Genomic DNA, 16,506 nt, shown 5'->3' on the forward strand with positions numbered 1-16,506 from the left:
TATGGCAGCCTCCGATTTAACTCTGTTGACCACTACTCTCTGTGTTCGATTTGTTAGGAAGTTGAAGATCCATCTCCCCACTTTCCCAGTTATTCTTTTAGCACGTATTTTGTGGGCTATTACGCCATGATCACATTCGTCAAATGCTTTTGCAAAGTCTGTGTATATTACATCTGCATTCTGATTTTCTTCCAGTGCATCCAAAGCCATATCATAGTGATCCAGTAGTTGTGAGAGGCAGAAGTGACCTGCCCTGAACCCATGTTGCGCTGGATTGTGCATATTTTGGGAATCCAGATGATTTGCAATCCTGCTTCTTAGCACTCTTTCAAAGATTTTTATGATGTGGGACGTCAGAGCTATTGGTCTATAGTTCTTAGCTAATGCTTTGCTGCCACCTTTATGGAGTGGGGCTATATCCGTTGTTTTAAGTGACTGGAATTTCACCCATGTCCAAGCTCCTCCTCCATAGTGTACTTAGGGCACGCGAGAGGGGTTTCTTGCAGTTCTTAATACATACAGAGTTCCACGAGTCTGGGCCCGGGGCTGAGTGCATGGGCATGTTGTCAATGGCTTTTTCGAAGTCTATCGGAGTTAGGGTAATGTCGGAAATCTGGCATACATTTATGGAGTTTTGAGGCTCATTCATGAAGAAATCATTTGGGTCGTCGATCCTCAGACTGATTAGTGGCTCACTAAACACAAAGTCATACTGGGATTTCAGTATTTCACTCATTTCCTTGTTGTCATCTGTGTAAGTCCCATCCTGTCTGAGTAAGGGCCCGATACTAGATGTGGTATTTGCCTTGTTTTTGGCATATGAAAAGAAATATTTCGAATTCCTTTCAATTTCACTAATAGCTTTAAGCTCTTCCTGTCTCTCCTGTCTCTCCTGTCTCTCCTGGTTCCTGTAAGAGTCATTTAACTTAAGTTCGATAGCTTCCACTTCCCTGGTCAGCGCCTCCTTTCGTGTATCAGATATTCTAGCACTCCTGAGGAGCTCAGTGACTCTTCATCGTCTTCTATAGAGGGAACGTCTTTCTCTCTCCAGTTTACTCCTGCTCTTCTTCTTTCTTAGGGGAATATGCCTAGAACATGCTTCAGCTGCCAGGAAGTTGATCCTTTCAAGGCACTGGTTTGGATCCATGTTATTTAAGACATCTTCCCAACATATTTCATTTAGGACATATTCGGCACGACGCACACACACACACACACACACACACACAAACACACTCATTAACACTAATATATATATATATATTTTTTTTTATTATCACACTGGCCGATTCCCACCAAGGCAGGGTGGCCCGAAAAAAGAAAAACTTTTACCATCATTCACTCCATCACTGTCTTGCCAGAAGGGTGCTTTACACTACAGTTTTTAAACTGCAACATGTATATGGTACTGAATAATTTTCCAAACTGCGGCCAGCCAGGACTGGATCTTCCCACACATTCTCCCGCCTGAAGAGACAGAACAATGTTCACATCGCCTTAGTCACTCAACCAGCTATCCTACAAAGATCATGCACCCTGCAGAGCTAGGTGTTATTCATGATCCGAGGACACTGGTGGTAGTGGTAATAGTAGTAGCAGCATACTGCATATTGCCGCAGTCACGGTAGTCTTTTCATTTTTTATTTAATTTAACATGTCGATCACTTATTAAATTCCCAGGATACAAATTTCTATCTTTCGTTTTTCCAAAACAATGATAACTGAAACTTACCAATAAACAGATTTTTAGACAGGTGAAAGAGAGATGTGGGACTCGACTGCTGCACAAGCTGGACGTCCGCCTCCCCGCTGTTACAATATAAACATCTTCGGTACACCCACACATCGCCTCGCACTGGTGATGCGACATACAGCTATGATCATTCACACAAACACATACAGGTAATATATTCATGATTATGTTTTATTAATACGGATTTAAAAATCATTTGAAAGTTACCCAAGAAATTCCAATCTGGAAGTTCCAAAACTTAAATTAATTGACTGATGTGTTTCCAAAATTAATAATTTAATTTGAATGAAATATTAATACGGTTAGTGAAAGAGAAACAAAATTTCTACAAGGTATATTCTACACATAGATCAGTATTTATCAGAATAATCTCTATTTAAGGTATGCCACAGCCCTTTTAGGATAAATACTGCAAATATTTCACAAACACTTAGTTGAATTCATGGATTCGAAACCACGAGAATTTATTACATGATAAGCTTTATTACTGAGCTACAAGCTGCATTTTTATATAAACTATTTATAGAGATCAGCAATATATCTTACTATGTTCATAGATAAAATCAACGTCTTATTAAAAAACAATTAAAAAATGCTACGAAGGAGATCGCCAGCCTGCGATGCTTCATATATTTTGCTTGGGAACAAGGGTTTAACACTGTTGACATCGGCCATTGTTTCAGACTTCATCGTGAATATCAACCGAAGATGACATAGTGTCAATTCTCTGCATTACATCTTTGCTTCTGGGGAGTGAAGACACATCTAAATTCTGGAAGACTTTCATTCACCTTCCCTAACCTTTGACCTCATACACTCACGCCCCATTTCACCCACCTTTCCTAGTCGGTGTTCCTCCACACTTACGATCCCACAATGTCACAAACCGTGTCAGACTCCCGGGAATCTTCCCGCAAGTACCGCAGTAGTGGCGCTCGACCAACATGCAGCTGCCAGGTGTGCCGCAGGGATTGTGACCTTAATCCATCGAATCCATCATCCTTTCACACAATGAATATCTAGGATTCTGGAGGCCTCCTACTGGGAAGAACCATATGCCCTTCCCAGCAGAGAGAGAGCTTTACCCCAACACAGGACTTAACAACTGCTATCAAATATAACATCCACCACAATGTTACACACGAAAATGACTCCTTACGAAAGCAAACGACTCAGCAGAAGATGCAACATTCCCCCAATGAAAAGCAAGGGCGCCACGATTACACTAAGAGACACAATAAGAGTCCCAGCATACATAAAGGGGATTACCAATAGACCCCTGTCTTCAAGAAGGCACTGGACGGGCACCTACAGTCAATACCTGATCAACCGGCTGTGGTTTGTGTATGTCGGCTTACGTGTGGCCAGCAGTAATAGCCTGGTTAATCAGCTCTGTTCCACCACGAGGCCTGGTCTCAGACCAGGCCGCGGGGGTGTTGACCCCAGAAACCCTCTCCAGGTATACTCCAGGTAGGACGCTGTAACTTCCTTAAAGCAGCTCGCCCTACAACTGCTACCAAATTTACTGATAATTAAAGAAAATCAACAATACCTCATCAGTCACTGGATCCTAGCACGACCTCCTGTTGTTTAGTAATGATTGTCTGTTTGTCCCAACCTGGAAGGACAAGTCTCTAGCAACATCTGTTATTAGGGCAATAAATGAATTCCCAAGAAATGTCAACATTATCGGTCTTTCCTCTAGTGCGATTGTGAGGGAAAAGTTCAATAGATAGGAGTAGACAGGGAGCGTATAGTAACAATAGTTTCATTGCCGGCTACTTGTTAAGGTAGGGTAAGTCCAGCTCCCGCTATTCCCCCCCCCCTCGTTTTTTCCCCCTCCCCGAAAGTGATAGTTTGATTGCCGGCTGCTTGTTAAGGTAGGGTCAGTCTAGCTCCCGCTATCCCTTCCCCTCCCTCTTCCCCCCCCCCCGAAAGGTGATGTGTGGGGCTCCGGTCAAACAGTAAATCACTCGACTCACAGCTCCCAACACTACTGTAAGTACACGCTTGATCATATTTTAGTGGACTTATTGGTTGAGAGCTTCACTTTTGACCAATAATTAACTTAGTCCTTTCAGTCTTTATCTATTAAATGTTTTAATAATCACCAAATCTTTTAGGTATTGTACTTATCATGGAGAGTGATTTCTTAAGCAGTGGGTAATCTCTCTTTACAGCTTGGAATGACAGAGAGGATCACCTGCCAAACAACGAGAAGAATAGGAGACGGACTAACGTCCTGAGACGTCCCATGTTTAGTCCACTTACCTGTTATGTAAGCCAACACAGGACCTAACCCCTCATCATAGCAGTGGTAACAAACCTGTTTTCCTGTCATCTGAAGTAATTACACACGGCTATACTCTGTGAAGAACGAGCCAGTGGTGGTCACCAACACCTGCTGCTACCCCCCCCCCCCCCACATCAGCAACGGCTACGATTTCAACAACACTCAGTGTCACCAACACCTGACACCCCATTACCGCGATATACCTATATTTGCGTTGAGCTCAAATGTAATTTTTTTCATTTCCTTTTTCATTTTTCTTTCAATTAGGATACCCATTCATGTTTTATTGTTTTACATTTTCCGTTTCTAAATAATAAAGTGTTTATCATTGTCTGTTATTATTTCTTTTTCTATTCATTAATTTTCCTGAGGAGGAGCCAGCCTTGGTAATACTGACTGAAGTTGTTACAGGGCTGAGTAAGCCTTCACAGCGATAAACACCATCGGGGACATACAAGCAAATATAACTTACGGCGAGTTCTACCCCTACTTTCCTTTACTGATTTATACACCTTCTAAGTCATCCAATTTTACTCCAACCTTTCTAAGTGTCCAAACCACCTATGTCAGTAATATGTACTCCAACCTGTACTCTCCATTGTGTTCACCCCTACTGCGTCCTTTTGACCGTTACTGTGTCACCTGACACGCCACACAACTGGGCATCACGGTTGCCCACGGCGAGTCATCTCCCAACATCACTCTGCAAGAATCTCTCAATACCTCTGGATAATATTTTTAGTTACCTCGCACTTCCTTCTAATAAGCACTGAAACTAAATTGATTATTTCAAATGACTAATAGGAGGGATCAAGTTCCTAGGACCGAAACATATTCAATATACATACCTAAACTGTCTTAATTAACTGTATGCATTTGTGTCCTGTCATCCATATTGTCAATATCGCTATATCTTGCACCTTCACGAACCTTTTAGTGTAAGGCCTCTTCTGAGGCAAGCAAAGTGGTGTCGTTGTGGGTCGTGGAGGGTGAGATTATGATGGGAAAGATCGTGGAGAGTGAGATCGTGGAGGGTGAGGTACAGGGCATTGACAGTGTTGCGGAAACTGTGGTGGAGAAGCACGTCCTTTACTCCATTCCTCCTACCCACCACCACAACCACTGTCTCTGGTAACATCCATAAACCTGCCGCTTCCAACAATCTAATGAGGAATTATGGTATAATGTACAATATAAAAGTTTACACAGTGTTATTTTGTTATAATTAATTTTTCAGTTTACGAGTGTCATGAAGCATGGAATAAGTTGGAAGGTAACACACATACACAACAGTTAGGCAACTTTATTCGGAATAAAGTTGCCTAACTGTTGCCCATATGTCTTACCTACCAACCTGTTGACATTGTATGCCATTTTGACATTCACCCCCATGGAATAAGTTGCAGAAGACTACGACACAAGCAAAATTTTTAAATAAATTGTCAAAAGAGGGATTCCTTGGTGCTGGTGAAGAACTCGGATTCAAAGAATTGAAGCTATCTTCTCCCCGAGTCAAACTTGTCCATGTCAAAGGGGCTGTTTTACCCCTAATGGAAAGTTTACTACTTCCTCGTTTAAAGCAATAATAAGACTGGTCAACAAAAGCTTCAGTTCACGTTTAAAATTTTGTGTTTCTTAGTTTTATTGAACCCTCACCCTAATTACTTTCCAATTATTTTATTATCTACTCATTGCTTGGTCATTTAATGTAAGATGATTAATGGTTCAGTTTGATTTTTGTGAATTTATTAAATTGTTTAATCACTAATGAATGGAATAATTTGTCTTTGTCAGAGGAAATAATAAGCCAATAGTGCGTCATGGTTTTGCTACAACGATAGTAATGTATTTCATTACATAGGTGGCAGCTTTACCCAAACAAAGTAGAGATGAAACAGGTCAATCGTCGATCCAAAGGACATACTTCAATCACCTTTGTACATCAAGCTAGGCCTCATTTAAGAACTTCCTCAGAACTTTGGATAAAGAAGTTGCAGAATTTGCCTGTCTGAAGGAGAGGATTCCCACACTTAGTGATGTCACGATAATCTCCATGGGACATCAAATTCGGAGATTACCAAAATATCCTTATTTTGACGAAAGTCTCCAAGAGCTGAGCTGAAACTAAGGGTGTCATTCACGAACACTTGCCTAGGTTACTTAGGCATTCAGGACAGTGATGATTACAGAAATATTTTAGAAGGGCTGTTGACAGCCCTATTGGGATGTCGGATGTCCATTAGGATTCATTACCTTCATTCTCACTTTGACTTTGACGCGCCGAACATTGTTAACGTTAGAGATGAACACAGTGAATCATTCCACCAAAACTTTAGTATCATGGACAAGAGATATCAGGGAAACCTGACCATCAATTTGATGGCCAACTACTGCTGGATACTTGTGCGGGAAAGTAATGCTAAACACATGTGAAAAGTACGTAAACAGTGATATATATATATATATATATATATATATATATATATATATATATATATATATATATATATATATATATATATATATATATATATATATATATATGCAATAAGATCACAGTGAACAGGTGATTTCAAAATGTGCAAAACATAGTTCCTTGATAATGTGAGTAGTCACGAAAGCGCTTGGAATTTCTCTTTCTTTCAGAGTGGTTGTTTTGCATATATATATATATATATATATATATATATATATATATATATATATATATATATATATATATATATATATTGGTATTGATCAATAACAACACTGCACTAGCTAAGGACTCGAACTCATGCTGCTTTGGCCTGCCTCATGGTGAGTGAAAATGCATGACGCCCTAATCCACTGGACCATACGATCCTTAAGAGTAAGGCATCCAGCGGAACTGGATGCGGTACTCCCTACCATATATATATATATATATATATATATATATATATATATATATATATATATATATATAAAACAACCACTGTAAAAGAGTAGTGAAATTCCAAGCGCTTTCGTGACTACTCCTTGACAATGTGAGTAGTCACGAAAGCGCTTGGAATTTCACTACTCTTTCACAGTGGTTGTTTTGCATATTTTAAAATCACCTGTTTACTGTGATCTTACTGCACACACACACCCACACATACATATATATATATATATATATATATATATATATATATATATATATATATATATATATATATATATATATATTCAACAAGTCGGCCGTCTCCCACCGAGGCAGGGTGACCCAAAAAAGAAAGAAAATCCCCAAAAAGAAAATACTTTCATCATCATTCAACACTTTCACCTCACTCACACATAATCACTGATTTTGCAGAGGTGCTCAGAACACAACAGTTTAGAAACATATACTTATAGAGATACACAACATACCCCTCCAAACTGCCAATATCCCAAACCCCTCCTTTTGAGTGCAGGCATTGTACTTCCCATTTCCAGGACTCAAGTCCGACTATATGAAAATAACCGGTTTCCCTGAATCCCTTCACTAAATATTACCCTGCTCACACTCCAACAGATCGTCAGGTCCCAAGTGCGATTCGTCTCCATTCACTCCTATCTAACACGCTCACGCACGCTTGCTGGAAGTCCAAGCCCCTCGCCCACAAAACCTCCTTTACCCCCTCTCTCCAACCCTTTCGAGGACGACCCCTACCCGTCCTTCCTTTCCCTATAGATTTATATGCTTTCCATGTCATTCTACTTTGATTTATTCTCTCTAACTGACCAAACCCCTCTTCTTCCCTCTGACTAATGCTTTTATTAACTCCACACCTTTTCCTAATTTCCACACTCCGAATTTTCTGCATAATATTTAAACCACACATTGCCCTTAGACAGGACATCTTCACTGCCTCCAACCGTCTCCTCGCTGCTGCATTTACCACCCAAGCTTCACATCCATATAAGAGTGTTGGTACTACTATACTTTCATACATTCCCTTCTTTGCCTCCATAGATAACGTTTTTTGACTCCACATATACCTCAACGCACCACTCACCTTTTTTCCCTCATCAATTCTATGATTAACCTCATCCTTCATAAATCCATCCGCCGACACGTCAACTCCCAAGTATCTGAAAACATTCACTTTTTACATATTCCTCCTCCCCAATTTGATATCAAATTTTTCTTTATCTAAACCATTTGATGCCCTCATCACCTTACTCTTTTCTATGTTCACTTTCAACTTTCTACCTTTACACACATTCCCAAATTAGTCCACTAACCTTTGCAATTTTTCTTTAGAATCTCCCATAAGCACAGTATCATCAGCAAAAAGTAACTGTGTCAATTCCCATTTTGAATTTGATTCCCCATAATTTAATCCCACCCCTCTCCCGAACACCCTAGCATTTACTTCTTTTACAACCCCATTTATAAATATATTAAACAACCATGGTGACATTACACATCCCTGTATAAGACCTACTTTTACAGGGAAGAATTCTCCCTCTCTTCTACACACCCTAACCTGAGTCTCACTATCCTCATAAAAACTCTTTACAGCATTTAGTAACTTACCACCTATTCCATATACTTGCAACATCTGCCACATTGCTCCTCTATCCACTCTATCATATGTCTTTTCTAAATCCATAAATGCAATAAAAACTTCCCTACCTTTATCTAAATACTGTTCACATATATGCTTCAATGTAAACACTTGATCTACACATCCCCTACCCACTCTGAAACCTCTCTGCTCATCCGCAATCCTACATTCTGTCTTACCTCTAATTCTTTCAATTATAACCCTACCGTTTACTTTTCCTGGTATACTCAGTAAACTTCCTCTATAATTTTTACAATCTCTTTTGTCCCCTTTCCCTTTATTTAAAGGGACTATACATGCTCTCCACCAATCCCTAGGTACCTTCCCCTCTTTCATACATTTATTAAACAAAAGTACCAACCACTCCAACACTCTATCCCCCCCCTGCTTTTAACATTTCTGTCATGATCCCATCAGTTCCAGCTGCTTTACCCCCTTTCATTCTACGTAATGCCTCACGTGCCTCCCCCACACTTACATTCTGCTCTTCTTCACTCCTAAAAGATGGTATACCTCCCTGGCCAGTGCATGAAATTACCGCCTCCCTTTCTTCCTCAACATTTAAAAGTTCCTCAAAATATTCTCGCCATCTACCTAATACCTCCCTCTCCCCATCTACTAACTCCCCTACTCTGTTTTTAACTGACAAATCCATACTTTCCCTAGGCTTTCTTAACTTGTTTAACTCACTCCAAAAATTTTTATTTTTATTAAAATTTCTTGACAGTGCCTCTCCCACTCTATCATTTGCTCTCCTTTTGCACTCTCTCACCACTCTCTTCACCTTTCTTTTACTCTCCATATACTCTGCTCTTCTTATAACACTTTTGCTTTGAAAAACCTCTCATAAGCTACCTTTTTCTCTTTTATCACTCCCCTTACTTTATCATTCCACCATATATATATATTTAAATAAATATAGGGAGGTACCACCTCTGTAACTGCACTGGGGACCCTCATCCTCAGAGAAGACAATAAACGTACCTCAGGCAAAATTCAAGGTTCTCCCCGGAGCTGTTTGAATATTTTCTTCTCCTACCACCCCCTATATTTGTTTGACTGTATTGAAATTATTTATATATATTTATATATAATAAATTTAAGAAAAATTAGCTTTAGTCATTGCATGCACTATACTTATTATCTATGCATTATATAATTCCTATAATTATTAGGTAACATGTATCATGTGGGTCAAACGCAAATAGCCAAAATATTGATTATAGTGTTTCAAAAGTTTTGTTTTAACTGATAACGACTAATTAAGCTCAGGTTCGTGATCAGTGTTTCAAAGCTCGCCTAAGCCAAGTAATTATACACAAATAACACGCACATAGAAGAGAGGAGCTAACGACGACGTTTCGGTCCGACTTGGACCATTTACAAAGACACACTTCTATTTACGGGGTATTTGTGTACTGTTCCAGTCACGGTATTGTGCCTTTTTGCTATTTATTCAAGTAATTATGTTTCTGAACTGAATAAATGACAAATCTTGTAGGTTAGTGTAATTTAAATATGTCAAAATATCATTTATAATACGTCAATATGTCATTTATAATAAGTTCCTACTTGATCATTTCAAATTTTTATTTACCACTGTTAATGTTAATAACTTTCAGAAAACAACAACATATATGAATAAATATTTGACAAGAAGAGGTAATTAATTTATAATGATGATGTGTTAGTAATAGTAATGATAGCATAAAAATATGATAGAATATCATTATTAATAGGAAAAATATTGCATCATTACTTTAAAGTGTATAAATATTCAGAACAGATGAGAAGACTCACAAGTAAGGACCCACTAAAGGTGTTTAAGAAATACGTAAGTTTCCCCGTTATCTAATAATATGTTTATTTTTCCACTAAAGTCTACTTTGTCCATAATTTGCTTTGTCTTTTTCGTAAGGTGAAGTCTAGGATCTTTCCGTAATTCATATAATAACTTAAAAAATCTTTGAGGACAATTGTATTGTAGAGGTCTGAGCTTCGCTCTAACCTCTACGACACAATTGTCCTCAAAAATTTGTTAAGTTATACCATGAATTAAGGAAAGATTCTAGACTTCACCTTACGAGAAAGACAATGGAAATGCGAGTGTAATTATATACAAGGTAGATTATAGTAAGAAAACTGAACGTCTTATTAGAAGACGGGAGGTATTTACGTGCCTCTTAAGCTAAGAATTACTTCTAAATATTTTCGTAGTATATCGAAACCAGCCCTAGGAAAGATCTCACACCAAAAACGAATGTTAGGGAAATTTTAATTTAATGAAAAATCTTAGATGTCTCCTAGAGATGAAATGAAAATGTGCTGCATGATTTTGAGTAAAATATTTTTAAGGCAAAGGCGGAAGATACTCATTTCACTTAAAATCAAAGGCAAATTCATCACAGAATTTTATACTAAAAATGATATTGTCAAATTTAAGGCACATCTGTTTCTGTTTTAAATATTACCTAAGAGTGAGATCGATACTATAGGTGATAGTAAAGTCGAGAATGAGTCCCCGGCAGGTAGTTTTGGTGTCGCCCCACAGCATCTTGAGGAGATGAGTCTGGGCCAACTGATCCTGGTAGAACATCAACCCTATTTCTGCTACAGCGATAGGCACAACACCTTTATGTAGGTATCTAGGGAACAGATATATACAATTTTACCAAGCCTGCTCAAAGAATAAGATAACAGGTTACAAAAATACATGAGAAAAAAACCCTAAATGTACTTGAGAGATCAACATACCTGGACCAACACCTTCACTAATACGACTGAAGAAATGTGATAAAATTTAGATTTGTTAAGGGTTTCGGTAAATACAAAATAGCTTGAGAGATTTTTTTTTTGGATTCTCGAAATATATATCATTGAATTTTATTATGAACGTAAGGAACAATTATCGTTTCATGACTTTTGTGTTTAATTGTATTTTTTTTTTATATTTAACATACGAATAGGTGAGCAACACAATAGGACTATTGGCTCTTACTAGGTTTGTTACTCCAACTCTTAAGTTCTATTCATTCAAATTACTATTGTCGGAAAATAAATTCTTAAAGATCCTATAGATTCAGATTTATTGGTGGTATTTTAGACGCTATTGTCCGTAAATTTGCTCTTTCCTATGCTCACTTTTAATTTTTTTTTTTCATATCCTTCCAAATTCGCCCTCAATCCTCTGCAACTCTTCTTCAGAATCTCTCAAAAGCATAATGTCATCAGCAAAAAGCAACTGTGACAACACCCATTTTGTGTCAGTTTCTTAATCTTTCGGTCCCACACCTCCTTCCATTACCACTGCATTCATGTCTCTTACAACCTCTTCTATGAATATGTTAAACAACCATGGTGACATGCATCCCTGTCTAAGGCATACCTTTATAATAATAATAATAATACTACTAATAATAATATCTATATTTCTACAAGTACATGTACAAGGTATACAGACCATAGCTGACATCAATGACATACTACTACATAGAAATTCGCTTGTTATGCTGAGCATTTCCCGCAAATTATGTCAGTTTTGTCCCAGGATGTGACCCACACCAGTCCACTAACTCCCAGGGACTCATTTTTTACTGATGGGTGAACATTCACAACAGGTGTCTTAAGGAAATATGTACTGATGTTTTCCAGCCGTACCGGGGATTCAATCTCCGGACCTCAATGTGTGAGCTGAGTGTGCTAGCGATAGAGCTCCGGGACACCTGTAAAACTGTAAAATAATCTCCCTCTTCCCTACATACCCTAAAATGAGCCTCACAAACCTCGTAAAAATTCTTAATTACTTTTAATAACCTACCACGTATTCCATACATTTACAACATTAGTCACATTGCTCTTTTATCCACCCTATCACATGCTTTTTCCAAATCCATAAATGAAACGAAAACCTCTTTACTAAGGAAATTTTCTATTTGGTCCCTTGTGAGATGCTCACTCTGACAGTCACTGTTGACACAGGTAACCCAACACTCCAAAAGTCCCAGTCTCACATGTGACCCTTAGAGAACACTTCCTTCTGCAGGAAACTCTTATCTGCATGCACAAATTAGAACTGACTTACTTGGTTGTGGACACTATGCTAACTAGAAATCCCTTGATTCTACCCAAGCAATCTGAACTTCTGTGACCTCTGACTTCAAGATGCCACGAGCACAGAAGGACTGACTCCTGCAAATATTAGTATCTCTAGCCTGCCCCTTGAGGGGTCCCTGAATTCAATGGGTATCCTCTATTCAGTATTTATGCAGTCTGAGACACTAGCTTCTGGACTAATCTTTAAAAGGAGTTACACTGCAATTTAACTCACTCTGTTTTTGGTCTTTTGCTCGGATCGTAACCCAAAGCTCAAATTCCGGCCTCCGGGTACCGTTGGCCAACAAATAGTATTGTCTTACTAAGGGAGTCTGGGAAGAGACAAATAACCATAGTTGAAGGGAAGCCTCTCCGTTTTCCAGGCTGGTATTTTGAAGGCAGTGTGCTTGATGAGTTGTTCTCCCTATGGAGTTCTTCACTTCGAGCAATCTAGTTCAAGAAGAATGGACTAGTACCCATTAGGCTGTGAAGCAAACTTGCTTGTACGAGGTGCCAGCTAGCACAATTTACCTAGTTTCTTTACTTAATATAACCTAATATTAATCTATATTAAGTCTAAGGCTATATTATTAATTCTAATATTAGTGATTAACAATTTTAATGTACCTGTTTCATTCTTATATGTGAATCTATCAGTTAGCGCATATAACCTTACGATTTTCTCTTCGTATTCTTACATTTTCCATGGTAGTATCATTGCTTGGGTGGGTGTTAAGGGTTCCTGTGACTGCTGCATCCATCAACTTGTTTACAAACGAATCCGATCGGTGGAATTTCTTGGACTCAATGTATTTCCTCATTTACTCTTATCTAAATACGGTTCACTTATAAGTTTTACTGTAAAAACTTCGTATACACATTCCCTACTCTTCCCAAAACATCCTTGTTCATCTGTAATCCTGCTCTATGTTTTACTACTAATTCTTTCAATAATAACTCTACTGTGCACCTTAAGAGGTATACTCAACAGGCTTAATCCATTACAATTTTACCTTACCCTCTTTCATACATTTATTAAGTAAAAGCACCAACCACTCTAAAAGTATATCTCCATCCGCTTTTAACATCTCTGTCTTGATCCAATCAATCCCAGCTGCTTTATCCACTTTTATTGTACCCATAACCTCAGGCACCTCCCTAACACTCACACATAGCTTTTCTTCACTCCTAAATGGTGTTTTACCTCCCTGCCCAATGCATGAAATCACAGCTTGCGTCTCTTAATTAACTTTTAACAGTTCCTCAAATATTCTTTCCATCTTCTTGATGCCTCCATCTCTCCAAATCTTTTCCATATTCTCAGCAAAATTTGTTTACAGCACATCGTTCTCTTTTTCATTATTTCTCATTTTACGTTCTGTTACCAGTCTCTTAGCCTCTTTTTTTTATCTATATATACTAAGACCTTATATAATTTCTCTTTTGCAAAAAATTCTCATTTTCTAACTTTTTCTCTTACCACTCTCTTTATATGATCATTCCACCAATCGCTCCTCTTCCCTCTCACGCCCATCCTCCTATATCGAAAAACTTCAGCTAAACACTAACCCTGCATATACTTAAATCTACCCGATACATATTCATCCTCATTACCTGTTCTCTCGCTAGCAAATCTTTCTACGAATAGTTGCTTACACCTTACCTTAATTACCTCGTTTAGTTTATAATCTTTTGCCTCTTTCTTACTCGTTGATGCCATTTGTTTGTGTTCCATCTTCCTTTCACTTTCAGTGTATCTACAACTAAAAAATAAACTGATTTATGTTGCCCCTACATAAATGTGCCCACCCTGAGGTCTACCAAACAGCTTTTTACCCACCAATACATAATCCACCAAATTACTGTCGTTACGCCATGTCACATCTCGTATATTTATATGGAAAAAAAAGGGACAAGAGTGTGTGAATAATTAGGTAAACAAACTTGTTAAGTCTATCGGAAATACAGTGTACGGTATAATTATTATTAAAAAAAATAGGTTGCATTTAATTATTTAGAAAAACTATTTGAAAGGATGGAAAGGAGACCAGTGTGGTAGGTGTTAAAAATGTATGGAATAGTCACTGCTCTGTGTTACTAAAACAGAGAAGGTTAAGATAAGGTTAATATGTAGAAGTAAGTGAGAGTAATTTTCAGTATACGATGGTCTCAGACAAGGATGTAATGTTACTGTGATTGTTTAACATATACATAGATAGGATTGTAAAGGAAGTGAATACTTGTGTGTTAGGAAAAGTGTCGAAATAAATGATATGCGAATTAAATACTAAATTGGAATTTTCACTGGTTCTCTTTGCCGACGACACAAGTTCACAGCTGCTACAGCACCGAAGGACAGTGAAAGTGATTACAATATAATCAATGATCTGCCGCACATAAGAATATTTGTTAGTTGAACAATCAATGACCTATTGTATATAAGATTAACAAAGTGCCTACTGTTAATATACATACAAATTCATTTATTTTAAAATATAATCTGGGTTTCATGGACATAAAGAAACTCTTTTTTCTCAGATGTTGAAATATTATAAATAAATTCTTTATAAAATCTTTGTATTATTGGCTGATGGTGCACAGGTGACATACAGTCTTCATCTTTCTCTTGTAGTCTATGTTTCTTAGTCAAAGTACATCAAAAAACCTGCTCTGGATGTATATAATATAAACTTAAGCAAAGGAACTTATGTACAACTAGTATACATCCCCACTTGCTTCATCATTTACTGTTGGTGTTCAGGAAACACAGCCTTAATAACTTTCGTGTTGTAGATAGGATTTAATGCTAAAAAATTATACGATCATATATCTCACCTGAGTATTGTGGAGGTAAGGAGTGAGTGTCGTGTACCGGTGATGAGCAGCAGGTGACAACCAGTGTGATACTCCTCTACCAACTGACCCACCATCACGCCCATCTGCTCCACCAGTCCGCCCACATCTGAGCTCACCTGATCGACAGGTTTGACCACTACCTGACTAACTAGGGTCGCACTAATCACTATAACAAATATATAAAGATAAAGAAACATTCTGCCTGGAAGAAAGAAAATTTATCCTCAGCGGTGAAACATATTTTATCTTCTTTAAAATCTATTAATTTTCAAGACAAATATAATTTGTAGTGACTAATATATTCGACATAAATATGCACGAAACTATTAATTCTTGCCCAAAACTAACATAAACTTCAAACGTATCTTTGGTCAGCTTTATTAATGCTAAAACTGACAACATTCTTGTGCCCGGGCAGGACTTACATTATATCCAACTTTGATATTTTCCTGAGTCTTATTACGGTTCACGAAATTAATAACTTTGCATTTACTCAATAATATAAAACTTCTTCATCTTCGGGAAGCCAGTCGGTGACCAATAACATTTTTCCAGAAGGAAAAAGAAAGGGGCGAAGTGATGGACTTGAGAGAGGATGCTGACCGCATCTACCCTCGCAGTCAGGACCGCCATGCAGTCCATCATGAAGGTAAACACAAATATTTCACTAGAGACAGTAAATAGTGATATCAAGTGTTGATATAAGTAACATATGGAAAAAATGATGGTTTGTGTATGTTGTGCCGAGAAAATTACTGCCTGGATGAGCAACAAGAATACTTAACCAGTAATCATGTTCGTCTCTTTTGAACTTCTTGGAAAAGCAGATGGGTAATATGCTACGACTACACTAACAACTTGGAATGAAATAGGTGTTAACAATACACAATTCTACAGTGAATATCTTCTTTTGTACAAAATTCCACCCAACACTGGGTGTGTTCAAGTACATG

At 37.9% G+C, this 16,506-nt stretch overlaps 1 protein-coding gene across 1 annotated transcript in view; it reads right to left on the reverse strand.

Annotated features, from left to right (window-relative positions):
• LOC128689618 (uncharacterized) overlaps positions 1 to 15,636 on the reverse strand; it is a 29,762-nt gene extending 14,126 nt beyond the window's left edge. Inside the window, exons 1-4 of the mRNA XM_070087667.1 lie at positions 15,533 to 15,636; positions 11,077 to 11,250; positions 4,977 to 5,209; positions 1,733 to 1,855 (exon numbers count right to left, since the gene is read on the reverse strand). Of these exons, the coding sequence (XP_069943768.1) occupies positions 1,733 to 1,855; positions 4,977 to 5,209; positions 11,077 to 11,250; positions 15,533 to 15,636 (634 nt within the window). The remainder of the gene's footprint in view (positions 1 to 1,732; positions 1,856 to 4,976; positions 5,210 to 11,076; positions 11,251 to 15,532) is intronic.
• Between the last annotated feature and the right edge of the window lie 870 nt (positions 15,637 to 16,506).

The sequence above is a fragment of the Cherax quadricarinatus genome, chromosome 22 (assembly GCF_038502225.1).
Source record: "Cherax quadricarinatus isolate ZL_2023a chromosome 22, ASM3850222v1, whole genome shotgun sequence".
NCBI classification, from domain to species: domain Eukaryota; kingdom Metazoa; phylum Arthropoda; class Malacostraca; order Decapoda; family Parastacidae; genus Cherax; species Cherax quadricarinatus.